This window comes from Myotis lucifugus, unplaced genomic scaffold, assembly GCF_000147115.1.
Source record: "Myotis lucifugus unplaced genomic scaffold, Myoluc2.0 scaffold_415, whole genome shotgun sequence".
In the NCBI taxonomy this organism is placed as follows: domain Eukaryota; kingdom Metazoa; phylum Chordata; class Mammalia; order Chiroptera; family Vespertilionidae; genus Myotis; species Myotis lucifugus.
In genome coordinates, this window is record NW_005871463.1 from 85,680 (window position 1) to 103,369 (window position 17,690).

Below are 17,690 nucleotides of genomic sequence, written 5' to 3' on the forward strand. Positions count from 1 at the left end.
ACAGGATATTTGCTCTTTCAACATGCCAAAGTTTTCATGAAATCATGTAGACACCAACAATAAACAGATGAAGAAAAGGTAATAGTTTCTCAAAGAGAAAGGGAGTATCCTCTTATGTTTTCAAGACAACTAATGCTGATATTAAGTTCAATAAATAATTTTGAAAGAAATATATATATATATATATCTTAAAGCCTAATAAGCAAAGTGTCCCCTCGGGAGTTCGACCGACCCTGAGTTTGATTGCTCACTATGACATGTGCTGACCACCAGGGGGCAGTGCAGAACAAAGAAAGGCCCTGGCTGGCAGTCAGGAGCCTACTCGGGAGCCTGCCCAGGCACGAATTTCATGCATTGGGCCTCTATTTATAATAATTTCCTTTTGATTTAACAAATATTTACTGAAGGCTTTTTGTGCAAGGTACAGTGCTAGGAGCAACAAGGCAGAGAGAAACACATAGGCCCCAATCTTGAGGTGCTCACACCTTAACAAAGAATAACCACTCGAGCATTTGAAACAGCCCTGTCAGCAAATGGGAGCAAAACAAGGGATTTCCAAATTACCTGAAAAGGTAACATATCACAAAAAGAAAAGACAATCCCTAAAAGCACAAAACACATAGTTATGTATTTAGAATATTATTGAGTCTGGTTAGCTAATCTCAAATGAAAAAGAAATGATGACCCACTTAAGAGTTTTATCAAATTTATTATCTAAAGATTAGCAATAGTAAGATTAAACTAGTAAGATTAAAGACTAGTAATTGATGACTTCAAGGAGACTCAGAGACAGGAGTAGAAAGGTATATTCCTCGAGTTTTACATTCTATCCAGAGTAGGGCAAATACTATGTCTCCCAGGGCAACAATTATGCTACCAAACAAAATATTATCTTTTCACATTCACATTTCACCTTTATCCAAACTGTTCCTGTTCTCTATGCCCTACAACTGACATGTCATTTAACCAAAGCTGAACTTAAAGTGTCTCAGTGACGCCAGCAAGCGCATGGTATGAAAACCACGCATGGGTTTGCAATTGGATGTGAATTCAAATCTGGCTCCACCATGGACAGCATGAGTGCATCCCTTTTCTGGGAATGATCTAACAACAGACTCTCTCTCACAGTGTTTGATGTTCAAGATCACATGAGCACAAAGTAAGTGCACATTCTAATGTGCACATTCTAATGTGATCGAACACCCACACATCCTCCTGTGAAACAACCCTAAACTCCCCAAATGAACAGTGTGATAGTACCTTGTGAAACCTGTTAAGTGTTAACCTCATACCTTCTGGATGGTGGGGCAGACACAGCAAGCAGGGGCACCAGAGCGGGGCCTATGGATTCTAAGCACAAACTTTGAAACTGGGGAGGAGCTCATTCCTGGGATCTTCCTTTCCCTCTTTCACTGATAAGCAGACTCACAGCTGTTTCAAGGGAAATTCTGGACTCAAATCTGGTGTCTCAGATATGATAAACAGATATGTCTCCGTGGAAAGAAGATAAACACTTGCCCCTTTGCTAACAATGCTATATAACCAGCAGTTATTCACTGTTCATACAATCTCCTGAAGAGGGTGACTAACCACGGCGGAACTTCTTGGAAAAATCTGTCTTCATCATTTCTGAAAGTCTCTAATACAGTTTTCTTTACATAAATAACTACTGACAAATTTAAAGCATTCAAATTTGATGATTAACTCAAGGCAAAAAAAATTCTAAGATCATTTACACGCAAGACCGAGAAAAGTCATTGATATGGATTGTAAATTTGTGAGGTTGTACCTTGAGTTATATGGCCATAAAATACCAAGGGCAAATGAAAACATCTCTCCAGGGAAGTCTTACCAATATGACCCCAATACTGTTCAGCTCCATAAGGTCCCCATTGATACTGCTGGTGTTTGTTTGAAGCAGGCTGGATATCAACCGAATCACATTCAACCGGGTGTTGCCGACAGGAGGGTCCAGCACACCCCATGTCGTCTTCATCACACTTTTCTGAGGAAGAAAAAGTTTCCAATTAAAAGGCTTCCCAATACAATCCACTTAGGTAAACAAACAGAAAGGGACAGGGTATGTGCTAACGATGAAACACCAGGTCAACTAACCCTGTAAACAATTTAGCCTGAATTCTACATCTGAAGGAAAATTTATATCTTCAGGATATAATGAAGTAACCAAGAGAAAACCATCAAGCAACTTCCCTGGACTATTTTATAAGAAATGAAGTGCCCCATTTTAACATTCTAACTGCCACAGAAAGCAAGCAGAAAGCTACGTGGGTCCCTAAAAACCAGTGCAATATGCCAAACCTGACCAGAAACCAAGAGAAGTTACAAGTGGTCTTGGAACACAGCCCTCTGCCTTCGCCAAATCTGCCATAAAGGTGCACACTCAGAAGCTGCCTCTGGACCACAACCTTGAAACATAACCTCAAACCTGCTCTTGTCCATAAAAGGGAGTTCCTACCATGTGAAGTCACAACAGACAGGCACAGAACCTTTCAGAATCTCAAGTTCAGGAGTTCAGCTGTGTGGTGTCCTTTCTCAGTGTCCCCGTCCCTGTCAGCACCCTCACCCCTTTCTGCTCCCCTGAGGCTTCAGGGGATTGTGAGGCTCACAGTTTTACTCTATGTACGACAGCTCTAATCATCAGATATTTTAAAAAGCTTCATGGATCTACTCACACACCACACCAGACAGTAAAATCAGGACACACTGAACAGACTCACTCCTCCAAATGAGACAATACCTCCCTTTGGATTGGAGCCAAGAAGAATACGAGTGTGAGACTCCACATTAGATGCTGCCCTCGATGTCCTTCTGCAAGGAAGATGGGGAGGTCGTCTAAGTTAACTGGTCGGGGCCTTTCATCATGCACCCTCTTCTCTCTCATCCTTCTTCCTCTTCCGACTTCCACTTGTGATGTTCTCTCCTCTCCTCCTAAGTAAATCCTTTTTCTCCCTTACTCTCCCTCTTCTTCTGCCTAGGTCTGGCATGAGAGATGCCACTGACCGTTAAATATTCAATACCAACACTGGCACTTTTCCCGAGGGAACGCCAAGCACTCTGGACGGCATCCCATGCAGGCTGAATGCAGGGAAGACAGCACGGAGGAGGCAGGACCACACTTGATCACTGCAGCATCAGCCATCTGAAGAGATCATCCAGAAGCTGAACTACTCTTCCTTGGTAATGGACATAAATTATCCTGGGTTCCCACTCCACAAAATGGCTAAATAAACAGAAAACATTTCATTTTGAAGGAGGAAACTAGCATACTAAACCTAAATCCCCAGTAACTCATGCAGTAGATACCACCAAGGTTCTAGCTACAATGTGTAGGACACTGAATCCAGTGACACAGGGCTGAAGGGAAAGGAACACATAAGAGCTGGTGCTGGCAGAACTCTCCATAACTGAGTCTTCCACCCTCCAGATGCCAGAGGGAGAGCCTCCTACCCTAATCTACGCCTGTGCACCATTGCGCAGGCAGGGGCTGGAGCAATAAAACCACTGGGGACTGGGGACCGTGGACTCATTTTGCAGGTCTTCATTGCCTGTTCTCAGTGCTCTCTCTCATGGCCTGCCTGAGTAAACAGTCGTTTTCACATCAGCACACACATGCTCCCTGCAGAAAATCTTGGGCTCCAAGTCACATTCAATTGACAGCTTCTTAACTAAGCATCTGTCCATTAGCTCCACTGCTCCAACACTGAATAAGACAACTCCACTTCTAAGATCAGTTCCTGAAAGATTTATTTTACCTCAAAAATGTGAAAATAACATGCTGTGAGAAGAAGAGTATTCATTTTATGGGCATATAAGTAAGCAGAGTTTATAAAAAGAATAAAAGTTTCCTAAACAGGTAAAAAATTTTTAATTATACACATTTGTTAATTTAGACATTATCCTATATAATAAAAGGCTAATATGCAAATCAAGAATGGCAGAATGACCGGTTGTTATGATGCACACTGACCACCAGGGGGCAGATGCTCAATGCAGGAGCTGCCCCCTGGTGGTCAGTACGCTCCCACAGGGGGAGTGCTGCATAGCCAGAAGGCGGACTCGTGGCTGGTGAGCGCAGCAGCAGTGGCAGGAGCCTTCTCCCACCTCCACAGCCATTGGACATCCCCTGAGGGCTCCCGGACTGCAAGAGGATGCATGCCGGGCTGAGGGACACCCCCCACCCCCGTGCATGAATTTCATGCACCGGGCCTCTAGTCTATATATATAAAAGCCTAATATACAAGTGTCCCCTCGGGAGTTAGACCGACCAGGAGTTCAATCACTCGCTATGACATGCACTGACTACCAGGGGACGGCATAGAACGAAGGAAGGCCCCAGCTGGCAGCCAGCAGCTACTAGGGACCCTACCCATGCATGAATTTCATGCACTGGGCCTCTACTATAGAGATAAAAGCCAATTAGAAACTAGCTCAAAAGCAATAAAGACAACTGACAGTGTACGTGTAACATATTTTGTGCATGCTGGTCACAGCCAGTTCTATTACTCAGAAGGTTCATATTCTTTCTAGCAACTGTTTAAATCAAACTGTTAAGCTGGCCAGCCATGTTTAAGATAGCTGTCTTACCTTGGGTGGCTCAAGTAGGAGTTCATGAAAAGATCCAAGCCTTCCTCGGATGGCTTCTAAAACACTTTTGTTGACCGAACAAGCTGAATGACTCATGCCTGGTGGACAGATCTCTATATGGCCTTCAAATCTTAAAATAAAGCAAGTTAATTATACTTATTACAATTTCAGAGCAAATCACGGTGCTCCATATCAGCATGTAGACATATACACAACAACTATATAAAAATGTAGGGACCAGCAGACACAACCTGAAATCCAGAGGCCCAGAGAATTGGATGGGAAATTGTATGTGATTTCTTCCCATTCACTTGAACCACCAATCATCTTGTACCTGTTAAACTACTAGCAGTTCTCTAGCCAGAAAGTATGGAAAGCAGGCCTCTGACCCTTGAAGTACAGAGCATACCACACTGCCTACCATTTGGGATGTTAATAACAGGCCTGCATTTATTCTAGTTTTTCTTGGCTAATCAACATTGTTTCCTATTTAAAAGGCTTAAATTACCCCTCTCCCAAAAGCTCAATCTATACTCATTATAACCCACTCCTACAAAAAGAGTTATGAATGCAATGAGACTCCCAAATCCCAATGGGCAGGACAGAGCCCAAGAGGGGAAAAAGGACATCAGGAAGGAGGGGCCTAAAACTGCAGGGATGCCGTTCAAATGAAAAGTCATATCTGGAAATGGTGTCAACTGAACATCAGTGCAAACCAGTGGTTAAAAATGTCATTGCTGGAGTTGTGCCCAAGTCCTGGCTCTTCTCTTCCCAGTTATTTGTTCAAATGTGAAAGTGGGCTCACTCAACGTCTCTCCTAAGACTGCTGTGAGGATCATGCTAATGCAGACACAGAACTGAACACTGCCTGGAACACAGCTAACTTCTAGAGTGATTATTATGACGATTACTTGAAAATATTCCACATGTGGAAGTGGTTTCTAACTGTAAGAGCTACATGGGACAGCATTCAGAAACTCAATTATTGGAAAGGGAGGAAGGGAAATAGATTACAGTGCTTTTGGATATGTAGGGAGGTTTAATAATTTATGTGGCCAAATATAGTTTTTTTCATTATAATTTCTGTCTAAAGAGATATGCTTAAAAGTTCTTCACAATTCCATAATTCTTTTGAGTGTTTGCATACTTTTCCTCTAGTGTTTTTAATTTAATTTGATTAGAATTCATTTTTATGTAAAATAGGTATAGATATATATTCCCCCAAGTGGTGAGTCACTTCCTAAGCCATATTTATAGAACAACCACCTTTCCTGCTTACGTGAAAAACAAACAAAAAACCCATAAACTTAATCAAGCATATAAATTTTGGTGTCACAAATACTAGTAACACGCTGCCCTATATTACATCAATGATGCATTGTAATATGCAGGAGACAACTTATCTCAATCACTGGTCTTGCTCAAATCTTAAAATAAATTCCTTGGCTAGTCTAATATTTTTGTAAGTACTACAAAACCCAAATGTCCAGAATCCAAATCCTGCCAATAAAGAGTGTTCACCAAATGATATTTTTCAACTGCATCCCTATGTATTGCATTCACATAAGACTTACTTATAGTTTATACAGCAGAAAAAGATTTAGCACCTGAAATTCAAGGGCATGATATTGTAGCTTATAACCAACAACTCAACTCTTAGCTTTTAAAAAATCTAAAAGCAAAACTAACTGGCATTTTGTAAGATATAAAAGAAAAGCTTACGTTGGTCGTCGTGTCTCAAGTAATGTCAGCAGTATCTGTATTGCACTGACTATAGCTGATTCATTTTTATCCTTGTGGAATATATTTGATAGAAGCTGCTCCATAATTTCTTGCCTAGGGAAACAAATCAACAGTCAAAGTGTTAATTGTAACATCATTCACCAACAACAACTTCAGAGAAAAAGGTCATGGTATCAGTGAGACAAATATTATACAAGAATTCACTGTCACTTGTACATGTTTGTTTCACTTAACAGTATTTTCTTTTAATACATTTATTAAAGTAGGCAAGTGATCCTGCTTATAATAAATGTAACTCTCCATACATATATTGCTCTCCTCCTTCCCTCTGCAAAATCATCTGGGCCCTGCTTCCTTTTGCCAATCTTGTTGAGAGCCAAGACTAGACGTCACCTCCCACTCAGACCAGAGTGGTGGTGGCTGTGGTGGTGATGGTGGCGGCAGCGGCTGGGGGTGGGGTGGGATAGTAAGACCTAGAACCCTTTACCCCTGCAAAAAAGGGAAAATTTTTTAAAAGGCTAATTAGAAGCCACAAAGGCATTAATGTATAATTAACATCTAAAACAGGTAAAAGAGAACATCAATTATTGCCTTTTACTCTACAATTAAAATTTCATAAATCAAAATAAAGTGGTAGCAATGAAATGGGTCTGACTGAACTATTGCCCAAAAAGAATTTTCTGCAGGCTCTTCCTATTACAGCTCTCCTGTACACAGGCAAGGTCACAATTAAAATGTAAGGTAACCTGCTAGGAAAATTTACAATGATTTTCTCAAGGAAAACCTCCATTTTTTAGGATCTCAGTAATTTTCAGAATCCATGTAGATTAAGGAAGGAACCTCCCTGACATACAGCTTGGGCTGCCCCGCGGCTCACTCTAGTCATCCCAAGACACAGTTGTGCTCACTGTATCCTAACTCCAGGTCCCTTGCCAGCCTAGGGCAGCAAGGAGAGAATCTCTTTTTACTTGGGGGAAGCAAATAAAACTGGTATCTAAACTAACGTCAGAGGATTCCCCTGCAGGAAGTAGCTTTCAGGTACTCCCAAACCTGCACTAAAATCACTCGAGACCTCTACCTAAAACAGTACTCTAACAGTCACTCAGCACGGCAGTCTACAGGGTAAATGTGAGTTTAGGCCTGGGACTGTGCTCTGGAAGACAGTGGTTGGTTTGTTTTTTTACAGAAAAGAGGTATATTCTTCAAACAGCAACCTCAGGGGTACTGAAGGAAGAGGGGTACCGACACAATGTCAGACTACAGATGTCCACCTTACTTATCAGGCAGCACTGTCACACTTTCATCAACACTGTGCCTGAACGGAGCGGCTAACAAAGAGGCCCTCACTATTTCATGGCTGCACCAAATTCGAACTCTACCATATCCAAAAGGCATTCTACTAATGGACAAAAAGGATATACTAACCTGCAAACACTTGATGGTCAAGATGTAACATAGTAGCTGAGCCATATTCTGAGTCTTATCTAAACATACAAATATCACTGAATACAGATTTCAAAATCATAAACCAAGGGACTGAGCTTACCAAATAGGATAAAAGGAATGTCTTCATATTCTATAAGGTGTTTATTTACACCTGAGAGAAAATATATTCAGTTTTACATTAAAAAACAAACACACTGTAGTTCCTGGATGAGCATCAGGGGAACTAATGGTATGAGCTGTCTGGTGCATGAAGTAGTCCAGGGTCTTTCTCCATGTCTGTGAGACAATGGCTCACTTCTGTTTTGTTTTTTATATGGGTAGGCAGAGGAAAGACTTCTATACAACTACTGGTTGAACAGGAATCAACCCCAACTCATTCCAAGTTCATTAGTATTAAGAATTAAGAGCTACACAGTCCAACCCTCTCTAACACAACTATCTTTCAAGGAATTTTTGAACTTGAATATTTTCCAGGTCCACTAAATTGAATACATTCACTTAAGCCCAGATTGCTTCCCAAGCTAATATGCATTATCTAACACTTCAACCCACTTTTTTAGAGACCTTTTGGTACCCCTACCCATCTTTATTATTCTCTTTAACTTTAGCTCATTTAAAACTTTCCCTTTAATTCTAACTTATATTCATACATATGGTGTGTGCACTACACACACACACACACACACCACACAGTGCTACCCAACATATGAGTTGTTTGGCATAATAATATAAAGATTATGTAATCTGTTTACTACGTATTGTCAGTAGATGGGCCTAATATTATACTATATTTCTACATAATTTATCAAATATTTTTAAAAACCCATTATGATTAATAAGCTTACTAGGCTCACAGAAAGAAGCCTTTTGTCACTGTGTATTTTCTCAATCAACAGATACTAAAAGAACCATAATGTGGGAGCATGTCTGATATTTAAAGGGGTTGGTTCTCATTCTCAAGAAGAGTGTAGGAAGCAGAGGAAGGGTCCCTGCTGCTAAGTGCAGGGAAGGTTTAACTCAGTGACATATTGGGGCCCCTGACTCAGCAGATCCATGTATTTGAAGAAACCTACTCCAACTAATGTTTAATGGTATTATTTCTGAGCATGTACCTATCTGCATCAAAAGATAGTTGCCTGATCCAGAACTAAAGACACAGCCTGAAATGTAACAGCTGGTCCACAGAGGCTCCAGTGGCTAGATCCCCCATTGGTTCAAGCAGAGTTGTGTGAACAGAGGACTGCAGCAGTATTAAAGAACTCAGTGATTACTAGTGATCAGTCTGACATTCAGAGTGAACTTGAGATGTCCAAGACAGGAGCCATTCACCACACGTGGTCACTGAACACTCAAAATGTAACTAGTCTAAATTGTTCTGTCTTAAGTGTAAAACATGCTGGATTTCCAAAACTTTATATAATGAAAAGACTATATTATATATATATATATGAGAGAAGACTACAGTATACAATCGTCCCTCAGTATCCAAGGATTCCAGGATCTTGAGGATACCAAAACCCAAGGACACTCAAGTCCCTTATATAAAATTGTGTAGAGTATTTGCATATAACCTACATACATCCTCCCGTATACTTTCCATCTCCAGATTATTTATAATACCTAATACAATGTGAATGCTACGTAAATCGTTGTTTCACTATATTGTTTAGGGAATAATGACAAGGAAAACAAGTCTACACATTTAGTAGATAGGACACATCAGCAACACTGTAACTTTCTTCCCCCCTAATAGTTTTGATCCATGGGTGGTTGACCTGCAGGGAATCTGCAGATATGGAAGACTAACTGTAGGCTCAGTAACAGTTTTTTAAAATGAGCATATGTTGAAATATTATTTTTAACCTATTAAATACATTTAAATTAATTTCACCTTTTTTTACTTTAATGTGATTAATAGAAATTTTTAAATTACATGCGGCTTTTATTATGTTTCTCTTGGACAGTGCTGTCATGAACCATATGAAATAGCTGCTATTCAATATTTTTTAATCTACTCAAATGGCAATTTTATATGATTCAAAGAATATTGCAATTATTAGTATCTGAACATGAAATGTCTTACATGTTATAAAAGGAGTGCATATGCCATAATGCCAAGAACTACTGAAATGGGGCAGGTAAAATGACACTTTACTCAAAAGCGAGTAATCTCTTTAAGTATTGCTACTTGAGAGAACTAGTCAACTCCTCCCGTTCTATCACACACTCTGGGAATTACAACTTTACTTCTCAGAAGACAGAGTTTAAAACAAGATACCTTGCCTCGAATTTGTTCCTTGCTTGGGTCAAACTTGCCAAGTAAATAATACATACACATGTCTATTTTAATAAAAGGCCTTCCAAGGTGTTAAGCCAAAAGATGCAAATGAGCCTCACTATACAGGAGGACTGAAACAGGACTGACAAAGTCACTAAAAAGAAGGAGAGTAGCAGTAAGTTGAAACAAGACAGTCTTTCATACTTAACAATGCTAACTTTCTAATTAATCATCTAACTGGGGAAATGTCTGTTTTTTCTTTATTAAAATACCTTCAGCTGCAAGGATGCAGGTCAAACATATGCCCATATTTAATGGTAAAGACTCTTTCTGAAAATGTGTGAATCTAGAAAAACCTAGTACATGCAGGGTGGCCACTCACAAATTTCAAAACAGCACACTATCCCCAAGCTGTTTTCGGAAACCTAAACATGACATGGCTGTTCATTTAAGAATTTTCTAAAAAGGGCAGAAGCCAGGACAAAGAAATGAAAAATACACAACATGTATCCCCTTCAAATCAGGTGTGATAAGGTTGCCCTTAGTCAGCTATAAAAGGAGAGTAAAACCTAAAAAGGGCTTCTGATAAAATTATTCGCTAAAATAAGTCAATTTAGTGCATTCATAAGAAATTCTCCATCAAAACTCATAGAGGCCGTGAGTACAGTTATGATGTGGCTACGCCATCTTATGATGTCTTTAAAGAATTCTAGTTTGAACTTTGAAAAGTTCAGAGTCTACATATAAATGTCATTTATTTACATTCTTACCCTCCATGTCTCTACTGGGAATTACCAATGGCTGGGATCAGACAAGCAATTTTCCTACCTTCTCACCCACCCAAAATAGTATCTTCCATGGACGTGATTCCCAACACTTACCAATCTCATAATGGCAACACATCAGATAGCATCAATATGAACAAAGGACAAAAACTGGGTTTAAACATACTTTTCTAGAGTGGCAAGCAGAGGATCTGGCTCTGGGCTGTTCTGAATTTGTAACATCTGGTCTCTGCTCAGGCGAACAATTTCACAAAGTGACTGTGATGCATTTGAATGCCGCTAAAGGAAAGAAGTACAATTTTAACTATAAAACATGTCAAAAGTCAAATTTATAAAAGTTAGGAAGGAAACTGCTTAAGACATGACACAAATTAACACTGGCCATAAGCTGCAGTGAGTAAAAAGTCAAGCTCAAAATAAATAACATATGGAAAAAGCATGAATTTTTAATTCTGCCAAGCTAATGAGCTTGACTTAACAATATTGCACAGTACATACTACTATTTGTGGGGAGAGGTGATAGAATTTAATACTTAAAAAAAAAATCCCCAAAACATATACTTTTATCAGCATAAAAAAAAAGCAAATACAGCTTTAAGGACTATATCAATGGATAAGAAATATTACACTTTTCCCAAGTGTACAGTGTATTTACCTTACAGGAAAACACTAAAATCTCAGTGCCCAAACACAGAGCATCACCTGCAGTACAGGTAGAACAATGATATTCCAGCATAGATGACACACACACCGGGATATCAAAATCCACTGTTTGGAATCAGGAGCCTAATATTTCCTTAATAAATATAAATTGGTCAGTACAATTTTAGCATGTAATTTATCATTTAATACAGAAATATCAATAGGACTGTCCCAAAGGGTGAAATTAACTTTCTTGCAAGTCAAGTAGGGAAGGTGCTGATGCCCTAAACCAGGGGTGGGCAAACTTTTTGACTCGAGGGCCACAATGGGTTCTTAAACTGGACCGGAGGGCCGGAACAAAAGCATGGATGGAGTGTTTGTGTGAACTAATATAAATTCAAAGTAAACATCATTACATAAAAGGGTACGGTCTTTTTTTTTTTTTTTTTAGTTTTATTCATTTCAAACGGGCCGGATCCGGCCCGAGGGCCGTAGTTTGCCCACCGCTGCCCTAAACACTTTGTCCTTCGGAAAAAACTTGCTGCAGAACAGGGCTTCTCCTTTGATTTCACCTGGGTCTGCAGAGCGGTATAACATCCTGTTGACCAGCAAGTTCTTCTGCTCAAGAACCTGAACCTAGTGAGGAGTAAGTCTGGTCCACAGCCACAAGCTCCCTGTGAATGGGTAGGCCGTGCTCCTGCCATCACTTTCCATATACCCATCGCATGGAACCACCTACCTCCCAAGCCACAGGAAGGAAGATTACCTCCCTTAGACTCAAGGCTTCTTCTAAGCAGGGTCCTCACACTTGGGCACCTGACACACCTGAATGTGTCCTCAATGTCAACAGTAACAACACTACACTGTCCCAAAAAGAATGATGGAGAATCAACAACCCCTTTAATAGTTAGCTCTTTTCTTCTTCTTCTTTTTTTAAAATGCCTATTTAGATAAACTCCAGGTATGAAGTTTTGAAATGGACCAGAGTGAAGGGGAGGGGCTAAATTCATCTTAATGGAAAACAGGCCTTCATGAGAACACACCCGTTGGTGACACACCTCCTCCATTAGCACTCTGTCTAACCAGCAGCCTAAGGGTACAAGGAGGTGCCCCTGTGCCTCATGATATATCCTGGATCTTCTTGAAACCAACTCCTTCATAGAGATGAAGTTGAACAGCATGGAACTGTCATGTCTATAGGTAGAAATGGCTGAATGCTGAAAAATTCAACAGGGCTCAGTCCACTGCTGAAGGTGGCAAGAGTAGCAGCAGAGAAGCATAGTGTTAGCCTCCTCCACACAGCCATACCAGCTGATCCCCGAGACCCCATCCTGAAAGGCGGCCCCTCAGCAGAACTCAATCTTCAAACTGCAAAGCAGTGTCAATCCTAATGCCAAGTCCATCTTCAGCACCCAGGACCAAGCCAAACCTGCTCCGGGCCAAGAAGGACAAGCACCAAGACCCTGTCACTCTAGGGATTCAACAGAGTCAACAGTGACCCAGGCCCTGACACAAATGCAGATGTAGCCATATCATTTGGAAGCATGGACAGAGGTCTGTAACAAAGGCAAGTAGATTCAGCATGAAACCTGGGCTCTGGAAAGGAGAATGGCTACAACCAGACCTTGCTGCTTTCCACACTTTTGGAAATTTTCTGGGTATCAGCAAAAAATATTAAACATAGTATTTTCAAAGCCTTTAGTGTTTAGAAAATTGGCAACTTTAAGAATGCTAGGTTATCACTGTTCTACCTGCCCTCTATTTCACATTTCATGCAATTATGCTCTATGCCCGAATAAACATGGTTCTTTTAAAAAAAAAAATCAGTTTACAGTCAGACAAGGAAACTTACATCTTCTTCTTGCGATGGATGAACTATTTCCACAAGCCTCTGGATAATTTTCTCCTCATTTAACCACTGTAAAACACATTGTAGAAGTGATCATAGCAATGAGTGGCTCTTGTTCAAGCCCCAATGAAGGTTAACATACTTGGAAATATCCATCACATTTTAAGCAGAATGTTACAGGTTTCTCTGGACTTTGAACACTACAGGAAATTAAAAGTCCCCCAAGGAAAACGCCAGTGAATATATCATTTTAACAGTAGCCAACAGTACCAAGTATGCCCCAACTTACAATGCCCACATAACGAAAATTCTACACATCAGCTTCCTAGCCATGGGCTAATTCACTGAGTACGAATAGGGTCTGAACTTTGGTTACTGGAAGTTGGGGGGTGGAATTTATACATTTTCTATAAAAGAGTATTCACATTAGGAGAGCTTCAGAAAGATTGAGAAAAGCAATATTTATTATTAGGCCTCTGGCTTAAAACACATGAACTTTTAGATTCAGAAACCAAAACAACCACAGGAAACATGGGGGGGAGAGGGGGGCAAAGGTGAGGGCAGCACTACGGAAGCAGTTTATCTACCCTGTCACATGTTAGCAAAGAGCTATTATCATGGCTAGGACAGTCTCTTCTTCAGCCACACATGAAATACTGCTGTGAATGAAAACATGAGGAGATGAAAATAAGGAAGAATAAGTAAAAACTCAGTTTGTGTAATACCAGTTCCTCAAGGAACAGAAACACAATAAATGAGATGCTCAATACCTAGAAAGGACTCCCCCCCCCCCCAAAAAAAAAAAAAGGTTAAAGGAGACAGGGGGATAGCTAAATTTACTAAAGGTATAGAGAGAAACCCTAATACTGTCCATACTGTCCCCGGCTTCTTAAGGAGACATGCCAAAGGAAATGCGAACAATAGCTAATGGGGGGAACAAAGGTAAAGGCCCAACTTCACAGTTTAAAGTCTGTTCTACGGTGTGCACAGGAATCACCCTCCCAGGGTCTTGTTCAGTGCAGATCTGACTCAGCAGGGCAGGGCAAGATCTGAGTTTCTGGGTTTCTAACAAGCTCTCAGGTGATGTTTGGGACCACACCATGAGTAACAATGGTGTCCCCTAAAACAGTGGATGGTAATGCCTGTACAAAGGGGGATGGGATGGAGGGTTCTGACCATCACTCATCAGTCCTCCACCCTACTCCCTACATTTCACGCCCACTTTTTAACTGATCCCCCATAGTGGGCCCCCAAATAAAGTTAAGTTATTTATGAGTTTTCAGCTACTTATGCGTTTATTAACTACCTATCACTGTATCCCTCTAATTCAGTGGTTCTCAACCTTCCTAATGCCGCGACCCTTTAATACATTTCCTCATGTTGTGGTGACCCCCCCACCATAAAATTATTTTCGTTGCTACTTCATAACTGTAATTTTGCTACTGTTATGAATCGTCATGTAAATATCTGATATGCAGGATGTATTTTCATTGTTACAAACTGAACATAATTAAAGCACAGTGATTAATCACAAAAACAATATGTAATTATATATGTGTTTTCCGATGGTCTTAGGCGATGACCCCTGTGAAAGGGTCGTTCGACCCCCAAAGGGGTCGCAACCCACAGGTTGGCGATCCACAAGTTGAGAACCACTGCTCTAATTCCCTCTAAAAGACCATACCGAAAATTTACCCCTGTAACAATCCAAATTGTTACATTTGGACCTTCCCCCTTGTCCTCAACAGTCTTCCCTGGAATCCTCAACCTTTTTCTCATACACAAAAACATACCTAAAAGGAACCAGTGTTCCAATTCAGGGCCCTTCCATGGGCAGGGCCCAAGACATTCCCTAGGTCCACCAACTGGTTTCCTCACAATGAGCACGGTTCGCCGTACACCTCTACCTGTTCTACCTTCTAGCCCCACACCCATGCCCAGGTCCTCCCACTCACACAAACACCCCACTTCTGCAGAGCATCCCCTTTCCTGGAGTGCCACCTGACAAACCCCCGTCTCTCCTTCTTTAATTAAAATTAGCATTCCCAATATAACTCATTTCCAGGGAAAAAAGTAAGTTCTAAGATTCGAGGTTGAGTATTAGAGATGGCATTAACTAGGGAGTGGTTCTGGAAGAAGGCAAGGAGGAGAACGAGAGGGAGAGACAGAAGATAAGGCAAAGACAAGGGTCTCTGGGAAACTTCAAGTTACTCACACCTCCCTCTTCCCACCCAAATCCTGCTCAAGAGGCACATGTACCCTAAAATAACCATCTCCCCAAATTTTTAAATATGTGCCCTTTTGGAAATAAGCTCCATTCTCATCCCATGCTCTTAGAAAGTTACTTCTGAAGCCTCATTCCCTGGAAATACAGACATCTCTCCTTTCGACTCGTAGAGATAACTCTGTGATGTGCCCATCTTCTCAAGAAAGAAGCCTCAAAGCACTGCAGATGAGATGCAGCTCATAACAGTCATACTTCTGCTTTCACTACCTGGCCAGCTTTGAGACAAATCCTCAGCCCATTCTACCTTCTTAACCCACTGACAAACAAGCCAGCAAAGGAAATAGAAGCCCCCAAAGGAAGCATCCCAGAAACCTAGGGGTGTGCACATCTGAAACCTTAATCCTGCAAAATCTGAATCTCTTCCTAGCTCGGAACAACCTTCTGCCCACCCTGCCCCTACCCTCTAGTTTCCCAGATAATCTTCTACCAACCCGTGGAATCCCACCCCAGCAGACAGCAGCCTGTGGGTTCATGCGCGCCTCTCCTCACCCCGATCAAGGACAGTCATAATTCTACTCACATTCAGCACATCTTGCCTGGGCTGTGGAGGCTCGATGCATGTCAGGAGCCTGAGCAACAAGTCCATGATAGCTGAAGTTCCTATGTGCTTTATAATAAGGTCTACAAAATCACGTTTCTTCTTTAAGAAATCCACAATCTAGAGGAGAACAAACCAAAACTGAAAGACATGTAACCTGAGAACTAGAAACTTTAGAATGCTGCCAGTCCTGCCCCCACCAAAATCCTATCACCACTGTGAGCAGAGGAACAGCAAATGTTGAATTCATAACAAGATGTCAAGTTGGGAAGCCTGCTAATCAGTATGCTATTCAAAAACCCCTAGGGGGGAAAACTCCCAAATTATCACATATTCCCTAATACAAATACACCATCACAGAATCTTTTATTTCTGTTCACTTTCATTAATTATTAATTAAGAGAAAGAGGATATACCATTTCAGTTTATAAACATACAGCAAGTTCATTATTAGACTGTGCACTAAATTGCGGATACATATTTAAAATCCTAATTATACTCTAGCCAGTGAGAGAAAAAAATTCAAAACATTAAGATTTCTCTATCAGTCAAAGTGACTAACTCACCTGCTATAGAAACATCACGTGGATTTTATTTTAGCAATTCACCTGATCAGATTCACACAAGGAGAGTGACTGTGGCAGAGGCTGACAGTATACCGAGACCATGACGACAGAAATAAAGTTACATCCCTGCCACCTGGGTCTTTTCTGTACAGGAAGAAGAAGGAGACTGTTTTGTCCCATACTCCCTTGTGTACTTCTGGTTTCTGTCTGTGTGCAGGAATCATCTATTCACAAGTCCTAGAAGCAGCAGCCCAGCATGGCAGCTGCTCTAACATAGTCTCACTGAAATCTCTCAAAAGCCCCAGAGGTGGGGTTGCTTAACTCATGTTGCAGAAACTCAGGCTCAAGTGGCTGTCCTGAAATTTAAACTTAGATTTCTATGTCCCCAAAGCCATGATCCTGCTATTATCCCACATGAAGAAGTCTAACAGCCAACTAAACCTGCTTCACACTCAGAACCAGGTGGAAGTGCAGGATTGACAATCCCATGTGGCTTCTTTAAACAATGACGTTAAATGTTGTAATAAACCTTCGAGTCGTCATACACACTGAATCCACTCACAATTGAGTCACACAATAGTATTAAAACCACAGTTAAGGAGAGAGGAGGAAAAAGCACTAGATCTGGAACCCAAAGGCACAGCCAGGACAGCAAGATGTCCTATACAGAGGATGACACTGCTGATGTACTAAGTCATCCAACAATGAAGGGGCCCTACAACTTGACTTTATGCTCCATGAGCTAATAAATGTCTGTATCAAGTAAGCCAGGTTGAGTCAGATTTTTTTTCTCATTATTTAACAGCTGCATATATCCTTACTAATTCATCATGTGATGGGAAACCTTTATTTGCACTCATAATTCCCAAAAGGTTAGAGAGGTGCCGGTTTGACCCTTTTCCTGGAGCTGAAAGACCAAGGGCTATAGAATCCACTTGTTTTCATTCAAGG

At 40.9% G+C, this 17,690-nt stretch overlaps 1 protein-coding gene across 6 annotated transcripts in view; it reads right to left on the reverse strand.

Annotated features, from left to right (window-relative positions):
- The window catches only part of PPP6R3 (protein phosphatase 6 regulatory subunit 3), a 79,361-nt gene that overhangs the window by 38,920 nt on the left and 22,751 nt on the right, over positions 1 to 17,690 (reverse strand). For all 6 annotated transcript variants that reach the window (XM_006102470.3, XM_023743846.1, XM_023743848.1 and 3 more), the window contains 6 exons: positions 16,156 to 16,293; positions 13,352 to 13,417; positions 11,024 to 11,136; positions 6,328 to 6,441; positions 4,606 to 4,735; positions 1,853 to 2,005 (listed from right to left, as the gene is read on the reverse strand). In XM_006102470.3, coding sequence (XP_006102532.1) covers positions 1,853 to 2,005; positions 4,606 to 4,735; positions 6,328 to 6,441; positions 11,024 to 11,136; positions 13,352 to 13,417; positions 16,156 to 16,293 — 714 coding nt within the window. The remainder of the gene's footprint in view (positions 1 to 1,852; positions 2,006 to 4,605; positions 4,736 to 6,327; positions 6,442 to 11,023; positions 11,137 to 13,351; positions 13,418 to 16,155; positions 16,294 to 17,690) is intronic.